Source organism: Eubalaena glacialis, chromosome 8 (genome assembly GCF_028564815.1).
Source record: "Eubalaena glacialis isolate mEubGla1 chromosome 8, mEubGla1.1.hap2.+ XY, whole genome shotgun sequence".
Taxonomy (NCBI): Eukaryota; Metazoa; Chordata; class Mammalia; order Artiodactyla; family Balaenidae; genus Eubalaena; species Eubalaena glacialis.
In genome coordinates this window covers 116,858,773-116,882,252 of record NC_083723.1, presented here as the reverse complement: position 1 = coordinate 116,882,252, position 23,480 = coordinate 116,858,773, and the positions used below count along the sequence as shown (strand labels likewise).

Sequence of the window (23,480 nt, the reverse complement as noted above, 5' to 3'; positions counted from 1 at the left end):
CAGCTTCTAGAGGCCATCTGTATTCCTTGGCTCATGATCCCCTTTATTTTCAAAGCCAGAAACATAGCCTCTCTCCCTCTTTTTTTTTTTTTAATATTTATTTATTTAGGCTGTGCCAGGTCTTAGTTATGGCATGCATGCGGGATCTAGTTCCCCAACCAGGGATCAAACCTGGGCCCCCTGCATTGGGAGTGCTGAGTCTTACCCACTGGACCACCAGGGAAGTCCCTAGCCTCTCTCTGACTCTGCTTGCATTGCCACATCTCTTTCTCTCACTCTTTTCTATGTTCCTCTTCCACGTTTAAGGATGCCTGTGATTACATTGGGCACACCTGGATAATCCAAGATAATTCCCCTATTTTAAGCTCAGTTGATTAGAAACCTTAATTCCAACTTCAACCTGAATTCCACTTCACTATGTAACCCAACATATTCACAGGTTCTGGGGAATAGGATGTTGACATCTTTGGGAGGCATTATCCTCTTACCACAAGCCATTTCTACTTATTGATCTCTGGTGTGGCAAATAGGTGCCCAGGGTCTTGTTCTCCCCACCCTGGAAATTAGCACAATTCTCTGCCCTCCGAACATCTGAGCTTCCGATTCTGCCCTCCCCACCTCTCTCCCATCTCTTTCCCTGATCAAGATGTAGCCAGGCAGGGGCAGGATATGGAGAGGACAGAGATTGGGGAGCTTTAGGAACATTTCCTTGGGTGACTCTCCTCTCTTCCCCTCAGCCCACGTAATTTTTAACTCTTCTGCAGAAGAACAAATGGAACCTCAAAGTATCTTCCAAATCTGTTGTTTAGGGACGGATTTCAGTTTTTAAATTAAAAAGAGAAGAGTTAAATGTATTGCCATTCTCTTCACGTACAGAGCTTTATCCTGTCAGTAGTGAATCATTAAGAATTCAGTGTGGGGAGAGAAACCCAACATGGTAACCAAAGGATTTGAGGGAGGCTTGCCAGAGAGAAGAACACCCACCTAAGAAAGTGTCCAGGAAGGGCAAGGAGAGAGCTGCCATAGTTCAACCTGGGCTTCAGCTCAGCTTCTCTGGCTGACACCTCCTCACAGGGGCCAGAGATATGGCTCCTCCCTCTTGGAGATCTGCCACAGAGTAGAGGGACCATATCCGCATCCACATTTCAATATATGAATGACTTGAATAACTTGAATGAATAAGCAATATTGCAGATGGGAGTGGAGAACGAGGAGATATTTTTCTATGGCATCAGCCATATGGAAGGAGCTCCAAGCTAGTGAGTTGTGACAATGATTAGGGAGTCAGGAGCCAGCTGGCTACTCTCCTCTGAATGTCTCTTCACTCTCCAATCTGCTGTGCCATCTCGAGGGAAGAAGATCACATTGCTTTCTATGCTTGGCGGTGACACTGAGCCAAGGCAGCCCATGAGTTACATCAGCTCTCGTGGGCTCTGCAGGACCCACACAGCTTTTGCTGGAGTGAGAGCCTGCCAGCCGAATGAGGGCATGACGTGTTCCCATCAAAAGTAAGGACAAGTACCTCCTCCCGGTATCTGCTGCCACTCTCTGTCTACCCTCCTTCCACCCGCATCCCCACTCAGAACTAACTCAATAAAAATTCCAGGAGCAAAGATGAAGGACAGAAAGGGAAAGAAAAGGAGAAAAGAGGCTGTGTGTGTGCATGTGGGCACATACTCATCTTGGGTTCAACCCCTCCAATCTGACGAGCATAGAGGCATATTGGGTCCTATTAACAGGTTTACAAAAACTGAGATTGAACAACTGTAGTTGGCTATAGCTATTTTCCATCATATGTTCTAAGTGTTCATGGAACCCACACTATGCTTACCACTTGATTTATCATCATTTAAGTCAATAACATAAAAGGACTCATTAAATTTGGAAAGGATCAAAAACCAAAACCCTCTCCCACAAATACAGTGCATTCAAATGCAAACCAAAAACATGTGCTGCAGCCGAAACTCTATTAGAAGCAAGAACCCCAACATGAACTTTGAACTGTGTTACTGCAGCAACGGCAACAATAACAAATCTCTTACATCACTAGCCCCTGATGAAATGGGAAAGCATCACAAATGCCTGATTTGCTTCAGGCTTGTTCTCCCTGTTAGGCCACTTCTACGGCTCCTTTTCCCACGGACTCACCTTAAACTGCTCCACCACATCCAGCCCAAACTGAGTAATTGTTTTGAAAAATGAACTCATCAGAGGACAGGCCTGGCAAAGGCAAAGAGAAGTGGAGGTTCCAAGGGACCCAATGGCTGTCCTCCAGGCATCTTGGGGTCCTATGTCTCATTTCAATAGAATGAGGGTACAGCAGCTGCCTAGCAGATTCTCATCCTTAGCTACTATGAATTGATGGCTTGGCAATGCTTTTTGTGTTTCTGTCATCCTCCAGCCCCACCCTCCATCCCATCCCATGGTACATCTCCCACTCTTGACCGCAAGCACTGGGGGTACCCCAAAACAGCCAACACTTGTAAGACTGCATGCAGTGCACCAGGCAAAATGCATCTTCAACTATTTGTAGGTACAGTAAGTCCCTTACATATGAACGAGTTTCGTTCCAAGAGCACATTCATAAGTCCAATAATGTTAGCCCAGGTGCCCAACTAACACAATCGGCTGTATAGTACTGTCTGTACTGTAATAGGTTTATAATACTTTTCACCCAAATAATACATAAAAACAAACACAAAAAATAAAGAAAAGATTTTAAATCTTACAGTACAGTACCTTGAAAAGTACAGTAGTCCAGTACAACAGCTGGCACACAGGGGCTGGCATCGAGTGAACAGGCAAGAAGAGTTACTGACTGGAGGAGGGAGAGGAGGTGGGAGATGGTAGAGCTGAAGGATCGTCAGCAAAGGAGACGGAGGGCGAGCTGCAATTTCACTCACTTCTGACGTTGATGGAACGCATGTTCGAATCTTTGAAAGTTCACAATTTGAAGGTTCGTATGTAGGGGACTTATTGTATTACAATCCTTCTCTTCATTTTACAGATGAGAACGTTGAGGATGACAGTTCACTGAGGGTTCCTAAGAAGCAGAGCTGTGATTAGAACCCATATCTATTTGATTCCAAGGCCTCAATTTTCCTCTACCCCATGTTGCACTTAGAGGACAAATTAGATCCAGTGAGGCTGTTAGAGGCTCATGGAGCACAGAGGCCAACTTTGATCAGTTTAGTAGTTGATTCTGCCTGTGTAGGTCTCAAATCCTGTCTGCCGGGGATGAAGAGGATGCAGACACCTTGACTGGCTGTCAGAGCAGCTTCTTTCCCTCAGAGCTGAGCTTTTTTGCTTTGAATACACTGAAGACCTAAATCTCTGGACCTTGATCTGCTTTTGTCTCCTTTTCAGCTACCCAGGTGACATGTCCTATAGCTGGTTTCCAGCTTCAGACAGACTAAAATCCTTTTTCATCATCCTGCCAGATCAGTTTCTCTGATGGTTACAGAGCTGGTCTCCTGCGGGAGCCAGAGAGTCACCTCTTGTTTACAGGTAAATAATGAGTCATGAAATATATTTACATACCAGGACTTCAGAGGGATTTCAATAAAGATAACTAGTGCAGGGTAAAGCTGGTTTCCAGGGAGGATGGGATGATTCATCACACACTTAAGAAAAGACAAGCCTCATTTCCTCCCCAGTTTGAGGAGATGCATGCTCTACTTTGTGATCTCCGAGTGGGAGGAGCCTGGCCATCTCTGGGCCCAGAGGAGAAGGTGTCGGCCACACTAGCTGCACTGAAGGCGGGCTGGAGCTATGCCCTGCTGTCTCCTTGCCCTTCTCCTGGGCACTTTCTTAGGTGGGTCCTCCTCTCAAAACCTCACCACAGCTCTCTGAATCTGGAGTCTCAGCTATTGGTTTGCCTCTCTTTGGTACATTCCTTCAATGGTCTGGAATGAATATGGGAGTTTAATCTTAGTGGCTGGTGTGCTGCGTCTTGGTTTCCTCAATCCCCAGGAAGGAGTTTGGTCTCCCGTTGCCCATTGACCCTCTGCACCCTTGGCCTTCCCAGTCTACTCCCCTCGATGGCTCCCATATGCCTGAGTCATGGAAGAGCTTGAGCCATCCCTCTCTCAGGATGGAAGGTGAGCTGGGCTGGGGTTCTTCCCTCTAAATGGCCTTTTATGCTTCCCGCAGGTGTCAGAGCTCAGACCATCCGTCAATGGCCACTTATCAGGGTGCAGCCTGCAGGCAGCCCGCTCTCCCTGGAGTGTACTGTGAAGGGGGCATCAAGCCCCAGACTGTACTGGTACCGGCAGGCGGCAGGAGGGGCCCTCCAGCTGCTCTTCTACTCCGTTAGTGTTGGCCAGATAGACTCTGAGGAGCCCCAGAACTTTGAAGCCTCCAGGCCCCAGGACGGCCTGTTCATCCTGAGTTCTAAGAAGCTCCTGCTCAGTAACTCTGGCTCCTACCTCTGCGCCTGGAGTCTCACACTGAGCTGGGTAGGGCAGACATCTGTGCAGAAACCCCAGCCTCTCCCAAGTCCTCACCACCTGCTCCAGGAGCCCTCATTCAGGGGCTGGGCAGAGGACGTTTGTCACCGGGTTTCTGACTGTCAGCCGACATGAGGGCAACTGAATCAAGCCAGATACTCCAAAAGACGTTCCCTACATTCTTAGGGAGAACAGAAAAATTTACGTGTGTAGAACCTGTGAATCGCGTATGCAGAGTCAATTTCCCGATGGGTGGATGTCTAGTCCTAGGCTATCATACTCCAGCCCTCAAAGTGTGCTATACCTTGCCCAACACCCTATTCTCTCACGTTCCCGTGGGTCTACACTGGGGACTGAGGTTGTGCAGATGCGGATGAGAGGGGCAGGATGCACCCGCAGTGATATGTGATGTGATGGAGGACTGGTGAGCAAGATGCCAACTAGGGTTATTTAATTAGTTAATTTTCATCACCTGGAAAGTCTCCTGTCCTTGCTCTTTCTGAAGAGACTAGACGTCTTTTGGAGGCTTGGATGAGGCTCTGAGCCAGGGAAGGGGCAAGGTGTTAATTCATAGAGGCTACAAGTGTGGCTTTGTTAGTATCAGAAACGTGCACTTAGGAATGTTGATTATTGTTTCGGGTTCTAGATTTTTTTTTAGTCCTGTTCTACTGTGTCTCATCCCTCACCTTATGGCAAAGAAGGGAGCAGAGAAGCAGATGGTGATGAAAGAGATACAAGAGACAGGATGTGTAATGGCAAAAACCCTAAAAAAGAGAAATTACTTGGATGGAAATGAAGGAGAGTCAAAGCTTATGAGGATGGCTGGAAAGAGATACCACGGTTACCTTGGCAACTGAGCATCTTCCTCATCCCTCAGCCCCTCATCCCTCCCTCCTCCTCCTCATTCCTAAAAAGATTTTCTAATGGCCCTTCTGTTCCACGAGGGGGCACAAGAAGTCTTAAAATACTCTGTTCCTGGCATCATTTCATTTAGGACAATTCAGACATTTGTTTACTTTCAGAATCATTTAATCTGCAGCACAAAATCTGAGACAGAGACACAAAGCAATCAAGACAGTATTGAATAATGCCCAAGGGTCCTTGTTGCACTTTTAAGGCCTACCATGTATTAAGCAGCTATACGTGCTGGACACTCTGAGCCATCACAGGGATTAAAAAGAAAAGTGAAATACACTCAAGACGGTGCTGGGCATGGTCACAACATGGTTTAATCAAGGCACTTGGAGTTTGAGATTCACAGATACACACTACTACATATAAAAAGGAGAAACAACAAGGTCCTACTGTATAGCTCAGGGAACTATATTCAATATTCTGTAAATATGAAAAAGGATATGTATATATATGTATAACTAATCACTTTGCTGTATACCAGAAACTAACACAACACTGTAAATCAACTATACTTCAATAAAAAGAATAAAAAATAGAAATTGCAGAAAAAAATCAAGGCACTTGGTTTGTTTTTTTATTTTTCCATGTGTGAAGATTTAAATTTACTAAGTCGATCAGCAATGCTAAAACCATGGAAATAAAGATGCATTTACAACTCAACTTTTGTTCACGTTAAGTAGTAAACAGCATCTTAAGCTAATGTTTGGATGTTAGCTGGTTATTGAATATAAGTGGAAACAGATCTCTCCCTGAAACAGGTTATTTTTAGTTAATAGATTTTAATATTTAGAACAGTTTTAGATTAGTATAAAAATTGAGCAGATAATAAAGTTCTCATATATGTCCCTTTCCTCCCCAGCCTACCCTATTATTAACATCTTACATGGGTGTGGTATGTTTATTATTGAACCAATATTAATATATTATTATTAACAAAAGTCCATGGTTTACATTAAAATTTACTCATTGTGTTGTACATTTCTGTGGTATTTGACAAATGTATCATGTCTTGTATTAACCATTACAGTGTCATGCAGAATAGTTTCACTGCCTTACAAATGCCCTGGGCTTCACCTACTAATTTCTCTCCTCTTTCCCTGCAAACCCTGGTAACCACTGATCTTTTACTGTCTCTATATTTTTAAGGCACTTGGTTTTTGAGTTTAAATTTACTAGCTCTAATGACCTTGGGCTAATTATCCAATCTCTCTAGAACTGATTTTCCTCACCTGTGAAACCTTTCTTATTGGATCATTAAATGTGTTAAATTAGATGGTATTTATGTTATAAAGCCCTATTACAGGGTCTAATTTTCAACAGATATTATTTTCCTCTCCAAGTTTACAAGATATTTGGATTACAACTTATCCAAAAGAAAGACTTGTTTTTTAAAAATAATTAAATTTAAACTCTGTAGTAATTATTTAAAAATGCTAAGTGTACTTCGATGGCAAACCCATGAAACTTGTACCCTACATTCTGCTTGTTCAGATATTAATCTTTTCTGTTGGGGATTTATGCAGTCCCAGAATCCTTCTTAACAGAGGTGTTTTCCAGGGACTCACGACTATTCAAGAGAAGTTGGTAGGAGAGTTAAAACAGAGTTTTCATTCCTGTAAGAAATTCAGAAAAGTTCTAGAAAACTTCAGCAGGAGATAGAATTTTAACGATGTTGAGTTTGGGGGAGGCTAGTATTTAGATAAGAAAAATGACATTCTCAGCAGGAGAGTCAGTTTGAATAGAAATGTGGAGATCTCCATCAATATTGAAAGTTCCAGAAAAGCAGTGAGGAAACAGTCCTGATCATTGCACAAGGCAATAGAGACAGGAGGGCATTAATAGGTAAGGTGAGGCTAGTTAAGGCGAGGCTTGAAAGCCATCTAAATTCATCAAAACAAGTTACTATCCGCCATGATATCTACCCTATTCATGAATAAGAATCCTATTCCCCTAACTGCTTCCATAGCGTCTGGGTATCAGAAATCTACAATCATCGTCATCTCAGGAGACAAAGGAAACCAGCTCAGGATGGCAGATACTGCTCAGAAATGTTATCTCTTGCCAGGAATCCATCAATCTCACTCACCCCTTTGGAGAGACGAGGCTGTCTCTTTTCCAGGAGACCTTCTAAGACCCTGTTCTTGGCTCTGACTTTGTAGGTGTGCCCGGACAATTCTTCCCATACGTGTCATTCCCTGGCCACTGGCATGTGGAAGATCTGGGGCTTCACGTCTGGATCTTAGCTACTCACGAGATTTATAGGGAGAGACCCTGGGGCCTCTAGGCAGCTTGAGGAAGATGGGGAATGCCCAGGTTGGGAAGCTGGCAATATTAAAATTGGGTGACTTCATAGTTGTGTCCAGGATTATACACTTTGAGCTGAGGATACTATGGCCCTTTGAGCTGCTGCAAAGCAGATTTGCCCTGTTACCTATCCTGTCGTTTCCTGTCCCCTCCTTTGAGGTGTTTATTCTGGCTGTGTGCTTTTCTATTCTCTCTGCACTGTGTTCTCCCTCCTCCTCTTGCCCAGATGAGATAGACCTTGCCCATCACACAGACTTCACAGGCCTTAGTGGTAGGGATGATGCTTAGAGAAACCCAGTCACTACAGCACACAGACACCAGCTCAGATATCCAGCGACTGTCCGTTTCTCAGTCTGCTGATGATCTAGGACTCCCTTTCCTGTGACTCATTAGTACCCACTCATTAGATGAGTGGAAGGAAGTGGGAGGCTATGTATGTGTCGAGGTTGGGGGGAGGGTGCTTAGAGGCAGATGGGGGGAGGGAGTTGCCTGAATGACGTGGGGCCAGAAGGGACCCCAATGGGGTCACAGCAGTTATTGCAGCTGTTCTGCATTCTTCACCGTCCCCAAGGTACTCCCTGCAGCCTCTGAGCTTGGGCGTAACCTCCAGCAGGTGTGGGAGTTGTGTTGGGGGGTGGGTGGTCTGCACGTTTAGCTGAGGTGCCTGGATCCAGAGACCTTTGCCTCTCCCTCTGTAGTTCTATTTCCACTGCCAGGGTGCTCACTGGAGGCCCAGGCAGAAAGGACAGCATGGGAAGAAGTTGGGACAGGATGTGGTGAGCCTGGTGTTCACGGAGCTCAGAAGGTGGGGGGCAGGAGGGACTTTCACAGGCGCCCCAGAAGCAGGACCTGGTAAATGTCAAACCACATCCTGTTGTGAGTCCCCGAGATGGTGCAGGGGCAGGTGCGTTGCTGTTGCTACTTGTGCTGATGTGACTCAGAGATAAACAGCTTGACAGCCAGCACTGGGCTCGGGCACCCCATCTCTCCCCCAGCTGTCTTCTGAAAGACCCCAACCCGCTGCTCTTTACTTCCTGGCCTTTGATTCAAGGCCATTCTCCTTTCAACATTATTTTCCCCTCCTCATTCAAGGCCCTGGCCCTCTTTCCAGGTGCCAGGGCTCCAGGTGCCTCTTGTGAACTGTGGGATTCCGGGGTCAGCACTGACCCCCTTACACTACAGACAGCCTCTGAGGCTATGTCATGGGTGGGAATGGTTTGTGTCTGGGAAGAGCTTAGATTCCCCGAGCTACCTTCCGCATGGTGATCTGGGGCCTGCAGACTTTGAATCACTGAATCTGGAGAGCAGAGCCTGACGATTCCTTAGAGATCACTTTACCCAATCTCCTCACTTCGCAGAGGAGGAGACAGCCGCCCAGAGAAGAAAAATTGTTCTGAGCCATGCAGCTGTGGACAGCGGAGGACCAGAAGCCAATGCCCTGTGTTTTAGCAGCTCCTGGATCTCAGGCGAAGCTTAGGGGAACGTGGGCTGTGTGTTGAGTGGTGATCTTGCTATGAATTTTATGAACCACTTATATAAAGATAAATAAGGCACAATGATCAGATCCGAGATGGCCTGAGGATGAGGAGGTAACTATGATGAACCACAGAGTTAGAATTCTGCAGAAACTAGAGAGTTGGAGAGATGAGCGGAAGAAACACGATAATATTAAACAAGTACGCCCTGCCACCCTGCCACCACCCCCCAAAGAGAGGAAACCAACTGTCTGAACACAGGAGGGGGACTATGTGCTCACAAGCAGTGCATGTGGAGAAGACCCAGGGTTTGAGTCAAAAGTGAGCTCTGTGAGTCAATAGGATGATGTGGGTCCAGACACTGAAGAGTTGCCCTCATGGGACCAAAGCAGAAGGTATCGAGAACAGGAAGCGAAGCTCCCTCTTCCCCTCTGTAGGTCAGAATAGCACACTTTTAGAAAAATAGGAGGATTAAAAACAAATGTAGAGGCTTCCCTGGTGGTGCAGTGGTTAAGAATCCTTCTGCCAATGCAGGGGACACGGGTTTGAGCCCTGGTCCGGGAAGATCCCACATGCTGCGGAGCAGCTAAGCTCGTGCGCCACAGCTACTGAGCCTGCGCTCTAGAGCCCGCGAGCCACAACTACTGAGCCCATGAGCCACAACTACTGAGCCCGCGCACCTAGAGCCCGTGCTCCGCAACAAGAGAAGCCACCGCAATGAGAAGCCCGCGCACCGCAATGAAGAGTAGCCCCCACTTGCCGCAACTAGAGAAAGCCCTCGTGGAGCAACGAAGACCCAACGTGGCCAAAAATAAATAAATAAATTTATTAAAAACAAAAAACAAATGTAAACGTTTCAGAAGAGAGTGGCTGGGCTTTGGAGAGTAGGAGTGCTCAAAACTGTGCCATTTGAGAGAACTGTAAATGTTTAGCTTGAAAAATAAATCTTTAGACTAGTAATAATTATCATGATAGCAGCTAATATTTATTGACACTGTGACCACAGCTTTATATGTTGTGTAGACTAAAGAAGACAAAACCACCTTACGAAGTCGGGGCTGTGATTGAGCCCATTTTGTAGGCAGGAAAGCCGAGTCTCAGAGGTGGGCACTTACCGAAGATCACACCGCTGATAAGGGCAGATCTAAGGCTTGAAACTATGTCTCTCTGGCTTTACAGTCCATATTCTTTGCCGGCATAATGTTCTCATCTATCTACTGCGTACTTTTTCCATTTTGCAAACTCAAGCTTTTAAAGGTTCTGTTGTTCTCTCACAGCTTTGCGGACTCAACTAGAGGTGGGCGTGCTAGCTGTCTTCAGAAGGACTCTCACAGGCATATAATTATGACCAGTGCTCAGCACTACAGTGAGAGTTATGGAAACCTAGAGAGGACAAATTTCTTCATAGCACTGTCCAGTGACGAAGTGGCCTACCCAGACAGGTTGAGGGTTCTCTGTCCCAGGACAGATCAAGGATAACTGGGGGGATTCAAGACTCTGACATTTATGCTTCTTTACCACCCAGAGTATCTATGGGTCCAAGATCCAGTCAAGGTCAAGACCCATGGTGGGAGTGAGGGTAAAAGGGCTGAGCTGTAACCACAGGAGTGGCCTAGAATGTGGGCAGGTGGGGTCACGCCCAGGACCACCCTCAAGTCACTATTATAAAACCCACTTCCTTATGTCAGCGAATCTGGTCAGGATGCGGCAGGGGATGGAACCACGGGAAGCCCTGGGATGCAGTCTTTCTGTCTAGACCACTGTCACACTCACAGAGGACGGCTGAGCTAAGTTAGAGCTAAGTTAGACAAAACTTCTGTGAAAATAGTCACAGTTGTTGGCTCGCTTTCAGCTCTATTTGCTGACGTACAGATCCATCCACTCATCCGTTTCCCCAAGAAGCCCTCCGAGGAGTCCAAGTGCAACAGTAGATGGAGATGGAGGAGAAAAGACATGCAGCTGGGACCTTGGGGGTGGGGTGGTGTGGCGAGCAGAGACTACGTCATTTGTTGCAGGGTGGCTATTCAGGACACAACCAAGTACTGTCACAATAAATCCCCAGGAGAGCCAGAGAGTGTGGTATGCTAAGAACCCAGGGATTTCAGATCCACAAGCAGCAAAAGAGGAGCAAGTACTCAGGATGGGAGGGGACGATATCCAACCTTAGACTGAGGCAGGAAATGCTTTATTTTGGGGGCCAGGAGGGGGTGTATGACGTCTCACATTATGGGGTCTCAAGGCCCAGAGATCACCTTTCTGGAAACTATGGGAGTCTGCCACAAGTAGTGAGAATGAACTGCAGTTACAATTGTTGCCCAGGCTTGGTGGCCTTCTATACTGTGAGTCTTCTTATATAGCTACAGGGCAATTTCCATGGACATGGAAAAAGGGAACTTGGTGATGAAAGTTTAAGAAGAGGTCAGGGGGGTTGCAGATGACAGATTCATCCATAGGTTAGTGCAATGCTAAGAACTGACCTGGGGTCTTTAGCCATTTCTTGATTTACATCAGCATCTCCTAATCCCTAAATGTAATACACCGAGGTATAAGTGTGTTTTCCTTGTACACGTATAGCTTCCAGAGGGGTCTCAAGTACCAATCTTCCATTCCCACACCCATCCCTAAGCAGGTCAACCTCAGGAGGATCTTCCTGTATAGGACCGTTGGGGCTGTGTGTCACACACACTGTGAGGGGCTGAAGTCAGGCTCCCCTTCTCTGGGTCACTAGGGAGGGAGCAAAACAGGGAAATGGCTCAGGGCAGGAAACGCGAGTATTATTATCTGTCAAGATCCGTTGTTCTTATCCCGACCTCTCTTGTTCTAAAATCCTTTTTTTCTTTTTTCTCTTCCTTACTCGTCCCTAGTCATTTACTTAAGAGAGAAAAAATCTTTGTCTCTTGGATGGTCTCAGTGTCCTCTACCTGCCCCATCTCTGGCATCCTTACTACCCAACCTTACGTAGCCTGCCCCACCCCCCCACCCCCGGGGCGGTAGGAAAGGCTGCAGGTCTTTACTAGATCCTGGTGCTGATAGGAACATTCTTCTTCCGGCCAAGTGACAGTGACTCAAACAGCCCTTCCCCACAGGAGTCCCATTCCCCCCACCAGGATGTCACCCAACATGACCAGCTGGATGCTTCCTTTCCCCTCCTAATTTCTGAGTAAATCTCTAAAGTTCACAGGGTTGAGGTCCTCTTCTGGAGAGCTACCCATGGGGGGGTCGAGCTGTGCCCCTTGGAATGGTGAGAACTTGGGGGACCACAAGCATTCTTCTAGAGATGCTTGGCTTCTGAGTCTCTTCAATCAGTAAGCACACTTTGCCCCTGTACTACATTCTGCCCACAGATTTCCTTAATGGGATGAAGTTTGGATTAGCCTTGAGACTGGGATAGGTCGACAGGCATAGGTCAATGAGGAATTGCTTTAGCGCTTCCCATTCCAGGAGTGGCTCTGGTCTCAGAAACTCCCTCTGAGCCCCTTTAATTGGAGTGACTATGTGCCCTGGTTTGCCAGGACAATCCTGGCTTACCCTTCCTCTCCCAGCATCTTATCTTTCACCCTCAATAGCATCCTCATTCGCATAATAAACGATATGATTGCCCTATATCTAATCCATCTTTGCTCAGTTTCACCTGAGGAAGAATGGATGGGTTGGCTAGAATTGGTCCAGAAGGATCTATTTAGATTCTAGAGAAAAAGGCAGAGGCAGAAGAAATTAACTTCCCAGTGCCTGTGAATTGAATGTTGGGGGCAGTGCTCTCTGAGAGAGACAAGGAAAGGGCTGTAAAGATTTGGGAAGAGGGGCCTCCCTGGGTCAAGGTAGGGTGGGGACCAAATGGAGTTTCTTCATCTCTATTATGTTTCCAGGAGTGAGAAGGTGACATACACAAAGTCATCCATCCTCCAGGGGACATTCGTTCCTTCGTTCCTCACCTTGACAAACCTCAGGTACCCACCAGCAACTCCCCCCCACGTCCTCCCACCTGCTAATGCCTCTGCTTTTAGCACCCCAAAGATGGCAGCCACCAAGCCCGCAGACCCTCCTCTCCCCGCCTCCACCCCGACCCTCCTCACAGCTCTGCTTGCACAAATCCTTGGCTCCAACACTCCCTGCTTGGTTCGTTCCTTCTGGTCCATGACTTATTCCCCCTGAGGCATTTGCTTGTCTCTTTAGCTGCTTATCTCCCTGTCCCACCCTTGTGAGGAACCACCACACACGTCTAAAGAATGGGAGGGGTTGCTTTTGTGGGTGCTGGTCTAGAGTCTAAACTCAGTCTCCTTTGTTTGGGGATTCTTTAGTCATTACCAAAACAAATACACAACAACAGCAACAAGTAAAAAAACTGTCTGCAGTTTGAGAAACCTTGAGATACTCATGACTGATGGGAAATTATGGGCATGTGATAAGTTTCCCAGGCCATCCCTCCCCTGGGCCATGTCCTTTCCTGGCCTGTGTGAGCTGGGTCCAGAGAACCCCTCGTCTCCCACTCCTGATACGCAGTGTAGTGGGATGAATAATGTCACCCCAAATTCACGCCCACCCAGAACCTCAGACTGTGACCTAATTTGGAAATAAGATCTTTGCAGATGTAATTTGTTAAGAATCCTGGGATGAGATCCTTCCGAATTTAGGGTGTGCCCTAAATCCAATGACTTGGGTCTTGGTAAGAGAAAGGAGAAGGAAGCTTACACACAGAGATAGGGGGAAGAAGGAGACATGAAGACAGAAATAGAAGGTTGGAGTGATGCCGCCATGAGCCAAGGAGGCCAGGAGCCGTCAGAAATGGGAAGAAGCAAGGAAGGATTCTTCCTTAGAACTTCGGAAGTGACCGTGGCCCTGCCAACACCTTGATTTTGACTTTTGCCCCCCAGAACTGTGAGAGAATACATTTCTATTGCTTTAAACCATCAGGTCTTTGTTACAGCACCACTGGGAAACAAATATACTCAGGAATCGAGGTGTCCTCAGTCTGTTGCTATAGGTCCTGGCCCAGACTTTGGGAGCAGCTGCTCTAAGGTCACCCAGCGATTTTGTGAGCAATCACAATTTCTTGGTCACAACTTGGGAAAAACTTCCTGAATTGCCATCTTCAGAAGAATGTGCCACAGTTTCACAGCTTACCAGTCATTTGATCTATGAACTATGGTTTCTTCACCTATGAAGTTGGGAGAAAAACACCTGCTTCTGGGATCATTGTGGGGATTGGCTGGGACAACACGTGTGCCAGTGCCCAGCCCGAATCCTGGAACAAAGCAGGCTATAAGGACTCCACTTTTCCCACCCTCTCCCAGCTTTCAGAACTGCTTTCTCACCCCCAACGTTCTGCCTCAACTAACTTACCCAGAGCCTCTCTCACTGGTCCGTCTTCTGTCCCCTGATGGCATTCCTCTCCTCCCTGCGTGCAGTGTTCTACCACAGTGATTGTAACCTGCAGTAGCAGTTACCCCAGTAAGAGAACCGTCTCCACCCAAGTGGGTGCACTCAACACACTACATTTGGGGTGACCTGGTCTCCATCCCATCAAGTGAAGGAGCCTGTTGGAAGAGACACTCAGGTGCAGCCCCCAGCCCCCAATGGACCCTGCTCCCCTCCTCCATTCCTCCCCAGGGCCTGACCCTATGTGCCCCACCTCCGTGAAATCTCCAGGTTTCACACTTCAGTGTTTTCAACTCTATGCCTTTTTTAGGATTCTAACTTAGGCAAAGTAGAACTAAATCTTATGCCCAAATTCTGAAACCACACAAGATGCAAGTGTTAAGAACCAACACAGATACACTCGAAATGCGTAAGAAGTGAAACTTGAATCTGGAATTGAGAAATGATCAGACATTCTAACCTACAGGTCGCCCTGTCCTCCATCCAGCGCTGAGCTGGGGTTTACGGTTCACCTCCATTCATCCTTATGCCATCAATATGCAGGTTTTCCAGAGTCCAGCTCCTTGCCCTTCAAACTAACCCTACCCACTGGGGCCCAGAATACCCAGGTGTGGACCATGGGGTCCATCCTCCATCAGGATGAACAGGAGGAATCGGCATTGGTGAGAGAGGAGGGTCCATCACTCTGTATGCCTGAGGGGTGGTGATTTCCCTAAATCAGAGGTAGAACAGGGAAGGGCAGAACTCCATAGACACTCCTGGGACACAGTCAAGCCCACCATGACACTTTTATTGCTTTAGTCAGTTTCAGATTCAGTGGTGAGGAGCTCAACCTGCAGGGAAGCTGAGAGAAGGGACAGATATCCGTGTAGGAAGGAGATAAAAGGTGGAGAGAGAGAAACTCTTCAGGAACACAGACTGGAAACATGTTAAGGAGCATCCAAGGTGAGGATAAAGAATGACTCAGGATGCACTTTTGGAGCTGGTCTCAGGAATCCTTTTTCTTAACCTGAGGAAAAGAGGACATTGTCAGGGTGCCAGGGGCCACCGAACAGTAGGAGTGGGTCAGAGGAAGCTGACACTAGGGCCTGATTTTCGGTAGAGCTAGTTGATTCTCCCCATCCTCTAAAGCTACATTCTCTGATGATCTCGGACTTTCTCCCCAGTCTGGCAGCCCCACTATAACTCCACTGAGGTGCCAGGACATGACTCTGAGACCCCCTCACTTACCCTTCATGATATTCCACCCTCTCCCTTCAATCACCTGTCCCATCCTGCCCTCCTCCTTACCATGGCCATCAGCACCAGGGCGCTGACCAGCGCAGCATAGAGGGTGGCCTTCCCCAGCAGGATCTCATAGAGGATGGTGGCAGACAGGACCCCTTGCTGATACGACACTGTTGGCAGGAAGGGAGAGCAGGTAGGTACCTGTGAGCAGGGATCTCTGGTCTCCTTGCCCACGCACCACCCCCCCCTTCCATGCCCTACCAGGGTCCATGGGTTTTGCATTCTCTGGTTCCAGAGCAAAGACCATGGGAGATGGAGACAAAGGAATAGGGGGCCACTTACCCGAGGTGAAGCCACAGTCTGAAAGAAAAAAGGGGGAGGGAAATGGATGAGAGAGTCCATCTTCAAAAGCAGATTCAAAACTAAGCCAGCCTTCCTCAGTCCAATAGCTGGCAAGGTGCTAACTCTTGCCAACAACCATGTGAGCTTGGAAGTGGATCCTTTCCCAGTTGAGCCTTCAGATAAGACTCCAGCTTTGGCTGACACCTGATTGCAGCCTCTTGAGGAAGACGAGGCAGCTAAGTTATGCCCAAATTCCTGACCCATCAAAACTCTACAATAACAAATGTGTGGTATTTTGAGCTGCTTTCAAAAAAACCAAGAAAAACAAAAAACTAAGCCAGACTTGTAGTCAGCACAGACTCCCGGGCTCAGGGCAGCCTCTGGTCAGAGTCCTAGCACCACCTTCCTTCTGTTTTGGCGATGTGGCCGCAGCATCCTTGAAGGTCACGGAACATGGCAGCACTGAAGGGGATGAGGACCCACTGCTCAGACCCTGAGCTGTGCAGGCGGGTAGGGAGGGGGACCTTTCAGCACAGCTGAGTTGGGCTGACGATCTGGGATCTGGGGGAGGAATTAGCCCGAGGTGCCCTGTCCTCCCTCACGGTGGGCTTCCCACACCCTCCCCTTTATTCTGCATCTAGTCTCTCTGCTCTCCTCCCTGGATCTCCCCCTTTGTCTGCTCTGCCTCCCTCCTTGCTGAACCCTGCCGGAGCGGCTCACCTGCTCGGCCCCAGACCTCGGCACTGATGTTCTGGGTGACGGGTTTGGGCCCGTCCTGCTTCCACTCGTCCTCGTCCGGGACCCCGTGGAACCAGGCTTGGCAGCGGAAGAGGTTGCGAGGGTTGTACCAGAAGGGGGCGGAGACCCTCAGCCGGCTGCTCAGACAGTAGCTGGAGTCATTGCGGCTGGGGTCCTCCTTGTGGGGCTGAGGGTCCGTGCTGACCCCTGTCTTGACCTGCTTCCCGTTCACCCACCAGCTCAGCTCCACGTGGTCGGGGTAGAAGCCCGTGGCCAGGCACACGAGCGTGGCCTTCTGGGTCCGGGAGATCTCTGCTTCTGACGGTTCGAACACAGCCACCTTGGGTGGGGTCACCTTGCTCAGGTCGTCTGGAAGGGAGAGGGGTTGGGAGCAGGGGTGGCCGGAGAGCCGGCTGGGCGTGGCAGGGCTGCGCCTGTGCCTGTGAATCGGGGGCACAGGGAAGGGGGCCACGGGGTCATCGTAAAAGGAAATTACGTAGTAGTAGGTCCTGGTTGTTTGTTTGGGGGTCATCAACCACTCCTCTGTGATTGTTCTCCCTCGGCCTGCCTGGCCTTTGTATTGACCCTACGACAGGCCTGTCTCCTGTGTCCCCGGCCCCTAAGGTGGCTTTACAAATGGTACTGCCCAACCTTCTGAGTAATGTCTCTTCTTTCCCCTTATTTGATTTCTTATCCGTCAAGAAAAGCTTACCTGTGTTTTTCTCCCCATACTATGCAGTAGTTATTTAAATAGAGCACTGGATTGGAAGCAGAATAACGGAATTCAAAGCTTGGAACTGACTTTGCCACCAACATGGCTTTAGACAGTCTCTCAATGTCTCTGCATCATTTTTCCTGCTTGTGAAGGGAGAATCCCAACACCGACTGTCCGGAGTGGGGGTGGAGATGAAATGATATGAGGATTCAGAAAGCCCCTGCCCTCAGCTGGGTTACTTGTATGTGAGTCTGAGGGGCCGAGGAGTAAAGGGGGTTTGGGGCTAAGGGGGTCATTTTGGGGTTGGGGGTTTTTCTTCAGATGACAATATACAGATGGCATATTTGGGGGCACTCGTGTGAGGACAGGCTTTTGTATTAGGGTGTGCTCATGAGAATGGGAGGGTTTCTTTCTTTCTGCTGCTTCAGCAGGTCATCCTAGCCATTCCTCTGCCTCCACGTACCCCTGAGTTTCCTCAGCTCAGACAGAGAGCCATCTCCCTGTGTTTCAAATTCAGGCATCTTCAACCTTCTTTGCCCCTTTGAATCCACGTATTCTACTTTTCCCTACCAGCAAGCTTCCTAAATAGGCATCTGAGACCATCAGAGCAACTTCTGCTCCCAGCTGTCTTGCTACAACGAAGCCTCTGGTCTGTGGCGTCCCCCAGGGCTCCAGGTGAAGGCATTCCAGTTAATGCCCCTGCGGCCTTTTCATCTGGCTGCCTCATTGCTTCTGGGCCCTCCTACATTCATGTTATTCTGCTCTTTGCTTTTTATCGATTGTTTTGTTTGTTTCTGAGCAATTCTGTTAAAAGGAAGGCAACTCATTCTAAAGAGATCTAGTTTAGGCTGGAAGATGGAGAAAATGTTCTTCTAACTGACTCTTCACATTCCCCTGGATGTGACCTGACTTCAGGGCTGGCTTCCTGGGTGTGTGACCTGTGCACACAGATTCACTTTTCCGAGGTACTGGATCATTAAAGGGCTAGGGCTTGGGACCCAGATTTACCTGGTTCTGAGGTCTCCTGCTTTTCTCCACCCTGGCTGATCACAGGAACCCAGCTTTCCTCTGGGAACACACACTTCAGCTGAGTCTCATTGGCTCCATCTCAATGAGCCTAACTACAAACAGCGCTTGCTGTTGTCAAATCATCCAGGTAAATATACCAGTATTGAGGGGTTCTTCCCCTCTGGAGCCTCAATGCTCCCAACAGCAGGTGACCTTTAAGGTCCTTTTCCAGCACTAAGAGCCTAAGATCCTTCTGGGAATGTTCCTCACCTCACAAGCAAAATATCTGCATTTTAATGCATGTCCTGCACAATCTGGCTGTTTAACCTAGAAGACATGGTGTGAGGAGGGAGATTTGGGGCTAGGGGATGAGGGGGGTACATTTGGTGAGTAAATCCACCCAGCGGCCCAGGTTCCCATCCAGCCCCCATGTGCTGTACACACAGCCTGGCCCTCAGGGGTCTGGGGCTTAGGAAGAGAGGAAGAGTTTTAAACCTAATTTTAAATCCAAACTTCTAAACAGTAAATCAGCAAAGCCCGCTGATTTCGATTCTCTCCCTCACTGCCTCGCGTTTCTCTCTTTCACCTCTCTGTTCCACACTCCTGTTTGTCATCCTTTTCCTCCTCTGTTCTGTGGAAGCCTCCATCTGCACCTCCCAGAGCCGGCTCTGCAGGGGGCCACACCTCGTGCTCATCCCTGCCTGTTCCTGCCCCTCTGGCTCATTTTCCCCTTTGCATCAGCTACACACCCTCCTGCGCTTCCCTCAGCCCAGACTGTCCTCCTCGGTCTTTTTCTCCAATCAAGCAGCTCTCAGAGTCCTAATAAATCCTCTCTCTCCAATGCTCACCCTGTCCCTAAATATCTCAGAAACAGAGAGACCAAAGCCCCCCTTTCCCTCTGTCCAAATTCCCGTCCCGGGAGTATCCCTACCTAATACCCTCCCCACCCAATATTCCCCACCTCCCTTGCAGAGTTGACCCCCAGATGGACAACTGGCCACGCGCCCCAGCTCCAGCCCACACCACCCATCTCTGGGGACCCCCCAGGAGCCGGGCTGGAAGGAGGGGAGACATCCAAATCTTACCTATGACCGTGAGCCTGGTGCCTGGGCCAAAATACTGCGTATAGGAGCACAGTGAGGAGCCCCGCACTCAAACGCCCGCAGCCCCAGGACGCTCCCGGTCCCCAGCGCCCTGCTTCAGGGCTACGAGCGAACCAGGTGCCCGCGTCCGCCCCGCCCCGCCCCGCGCTCGCCGCCTTCCATCCCGCCCCGCCGCCGCTGCCGGGCCCGCGGACACTCACCCACCACGGTCAGCCGGCTGCCGGCCCCGAAGGGCAGGGCGGCGCCTGTAAAGCACAGCCCCGGGGCTCCCCACCCAAACCGAGGCGCGCCGCCCGCGCTCACCTAGCACCAGGAGCCGCGTGCCCGGCCCGAAGTACTGGGGCTGAGTCACGGCCCCCCAGCGCCGCGCAAAAACCCGCCGCGTCCCCGGCGGCAGCGTCCCCGCTCACCTAGCACCGACAGCCGGGTGCCCGCGCCGAAGTACCGAGTGTCAGTGCTCACAGCTTCAGGGCTCAGCACAAAAAGGGGTCCCGCGGCCCTGCTGGTGTCCTGATCGCCCCACTCCCCTCCTAACGCCCCAGGGCCCCCCGCTCACCTAGCACAGACAGCCGGGTGCCCTCGCCGAAAAACAGAGGGTTGTTGCTCACAGCCCTGAGGCCCAGGACAAAAACCACCGCTACCCGCTTCTGATGTCCCGGACTCAGTCCAGGTCCCCACCGACCCCGAGCACAGCCCTAAATGAAGATGGGCAGCCGCCCACCTCTCTCCAGCCCGCCCGAGCGAGCGCTCAGGGACCCCAGGTGCCCTCCTTACCCAGCACAGTCAGCTTGGAACCATTGCCAAAATACAGCTTCCTGCTGTTCACATAGCCCTGGGGACTCAGGCACAAACTTAGCCTTCCCTGAGAGCAGCCCAGGAGGGTCCAGCGTCCATTCCCCAAAAGCCAGGATTCAGGCGGTCATCCAGGCTGGGCAGCCCATCCTCCCTCCCCCCTGGAGCAACCTCCTTACCTAGCACAGTGAGCCGGGTCCCTGGCCCAAAGTGCAGCTCATTGTATGAGCACAGTGGGAAGGGGCTACCAAAAATTCCTCCCTCTTGCCCTCCTCCCCTGGCACAGACTGGGACCACCCTCCTTCTCCCTGGCTTCTCTCTTCCCACCTCTCTCCAGAACTAGCTGGACACAGAAATCTGGGCCCTGCCTGAGGTCATCCCCAATTTGCAGAGAATCAGCTTGGCTTGGGGACTTACAGTAGTTGTGAAATTGGAAGGGGTATTTGTGATGGAGATTTTGCTGGATTGGGAAGTGTTCTAGGCTAGACCCTGCCTCTTACTACTTCTGTGACCTGCAACCTCCCTGACCCTCGTTTCTGCAACTGAAAAATGGGGTAATATCTTCCCCACAGCATTGTTGTGAGTGCTTAACAAATGACACACCTGCAAGTACTTTGTCAAAGGGCAAGTTTTGTGAAAAGCACTGACTCATGATTCCACTTTAATGGCTTGATTCTTCACTTTCCTGGAAGCTGAGTGTGGAGCAGGGAGAGGCAGAGGTGATCACTGAGTCCAGATCCCTGCGAGATCACATCAGGGACCCGCTCAGGAGATCTCTCCCAGCTACTCTCCCTATGCAGGAGCCCCCCCTGGGCAGGTGGAGCTATTTTCTGAGGCAGGGCTTTTTGTAAAAGCCCTTCCTCTAACTGAATCATCGTGCCCCCCCCCGAAGTCCCCACAATGTTACACTATGATACAAAAATGTCCTCTTCTATTGTCCCCCTCCCCTAACGACTGCGCAGAGGCAGGAAGTGCAGGTGGCAGAGGTTGGTCTGATTGAGTGGGGTGGGAAAAAAACTCAGAGTAATCGAAAGTGGGGAGGAGCTTGGGGAATGTCAGGGTGCTAGTGGAGGGGGAAGGGGACAGAGAGGCCCCTCCTGGAACCTACGCCACCCTGAGAAGATCTCCTATGTCATCAGGGCTCCCCTCTGGGATGCACTGTGCCCACCTGCAAAGACTGGCATTTATAGTGAGGCGGGTGGGAGGAGCATCCCTAGAGCAGGTGATGGCAACTTAGGGCAGGAGGACACACAGCCTGGAAAGCTCTGCGATTCCCCATTGCTTCCTGAATAGGGTCCAAGCTCCTTCCCCTTCATTAGTCCACAGATACTTAATGCACATCTACTATATGCCAGGCCTCATGCTGGTTGCAAGGATAGAGTCCACTCTCAAAGCGGGAAGCCCCAACCTGCCTTTTCAGCCTTATGACTTCCACCTTGGACCTCGCAGCCCACTGAACAGAAGTACCCAGGAGTACCTGACCCTGTAGTTTCATATCCTGTTCATCCATCTGACTATCATGACCTCTCTCCCACATGGCTAACTGAGACCAGTTCTTCCTTTGAAGAATTGCCACCTTCTCAGACTCTCCCCTGATGGTCCCAGTCAGAAACCTAGTGCTAGCCTCTGCCTGCATTTTAGGAGACAGCTCACGTTGCTGTTGAAAGCATCACCTTGTATGTTAACTGTTTCTATTCATGAATTATCCCCCTTATGAACAGGGAAGCTTCTTGGGGACTGCGACCTGGGTATCTTTGTTTTCTTGAAGGTTACGAGCAAATGTTGCAATGATATGTGCTTAACGACTAGGCTCCTCTGCTCATGCATACAGGTAGACATATGTGTTTATGCATGTGTGTTGGTATATGTGCAGACACCCATGTTAGAATGCACGCAGTGTTGCAGTAGTGGGAGGAGGCTGTGTGCTGCAGGCCTGTGAGGGGGACGATAGATGGCTGTTTCAGGCAGGCCTTAGGGTGATATCTGCTCCTGAATTGGGTCACTTTGGGCAAACTCATTGATTCATTCATTTCTTTAAAGAGAAATTTATTGGGTTAGTACACTGAACCAAGGTACTATGCCACGTCGCAAGGATACTGTAATACAACACAACCTGGTCCTCAAGGAGCTGACCTTCTAGTGGGGGTGCCAGACAAGGAAAGAGGTAGTTTCCATCAACTGTGGTCAGTGGCAGGAAGGAGATGCACACAGGGTACTGTGATAGCAAAATACAGGGGGAATTTCATCCAGTTGCATGGAGTAAGGGGCAAAGATCCTCCAGAGAAGGCTACTTGCTGGGGAAGAGGTCATCGCTGAATCTGCAAGGATGAGTGGGAGCTCACATATGTGTCATTCCAGGTAGAGGAGTGCAAGATGACCTGAGAGCCAGTGACTCGGGGGTTCAGGGTGACAGGAGTGAGGGTGAGTGTGGATAAAGTGGTGGAGGACAATGGTGGGTCTTTTATGCCTTCCTGAGGACTTTGGGTTACATCACCATGGTGACAATGAGACAGTAAAGAGCTTTGGAAGGATTTCTAGAAATACCAACAGAGCTGATCCTTGGTTTTAGGGAAACTTATTTTCTATCCTCCCAGGACTGATCAGGGACATATTCACACACATTTAATTCACTAGAGTGAAATTTATAACCAGCTTTGTAACTTAAACTGGAAGATACATCTGATAATGAGAATAGATAGTAATAGTAATTTCTCTTCTTCTCACCTGGAATCACTCCTTGGTGACGAAGGAAGCTGAGTAGTGCCCTCAGGGAGACAGTGGAGAGGAGCGTGGGTGATGTATATGACACCCAGCTTTGTTGGCCATGGGGACATGACCACTCAGCAAGTGGACACAGCTCTTCCTCAGAGCACCTTTGTCCAGGTAGGACAGAAATTTCCTATAGGCAGCATCACAACTTTTTCTAGGTTGTTCCAGAGTAAGCCTCTCTCTTCACCAATCACACCCTTTCACATGTACTTAAGTTTTCCCGACAATGAGGAGTAGTACCTACCAGCCACAGGCTGGGTCCCTTGAC

At 49.3% G+C, this 23,480-nt stretch overlaps 2 gene segments (V, D, J or C); one reads left to right on the top strand and one right to left on the bottom strand.

The window, feature by feature from the left end:
* The first annotated feature begins 3,771 nt into the window (after positions 1–3,771).
* Positions 3,772–14,756, top strand: LOC133096664 (T cell receptor beta variable 30-like). The segment is given in 4 exon segments: positions 3,772–3,814; positions 4,153–4,457; positions 8,366–8,472; positions 14,750–14,756. Coding segments are annotated over 4 exon segments (462 nt in total).
* Positions 14,757–15,327: 571 nt separating this feature from the next.
* On the bottom strand, positions 15,328–22,940 carry LOC133096662 (T cell receptor beta constant 1-like). The segment is given in 6 exon segments: positions 15,328–15,527; positions 15,809–15,915; positions 16,088–16,105; positions 16,808–17,194; positions 20,208–20,263; positions 22,933–22,940. Coding segments are annotated over 6 exon segments (597 nt in total).
* Between the last annotated feature and the right edge of the window lie 540 nt (positions 22,941–23,480).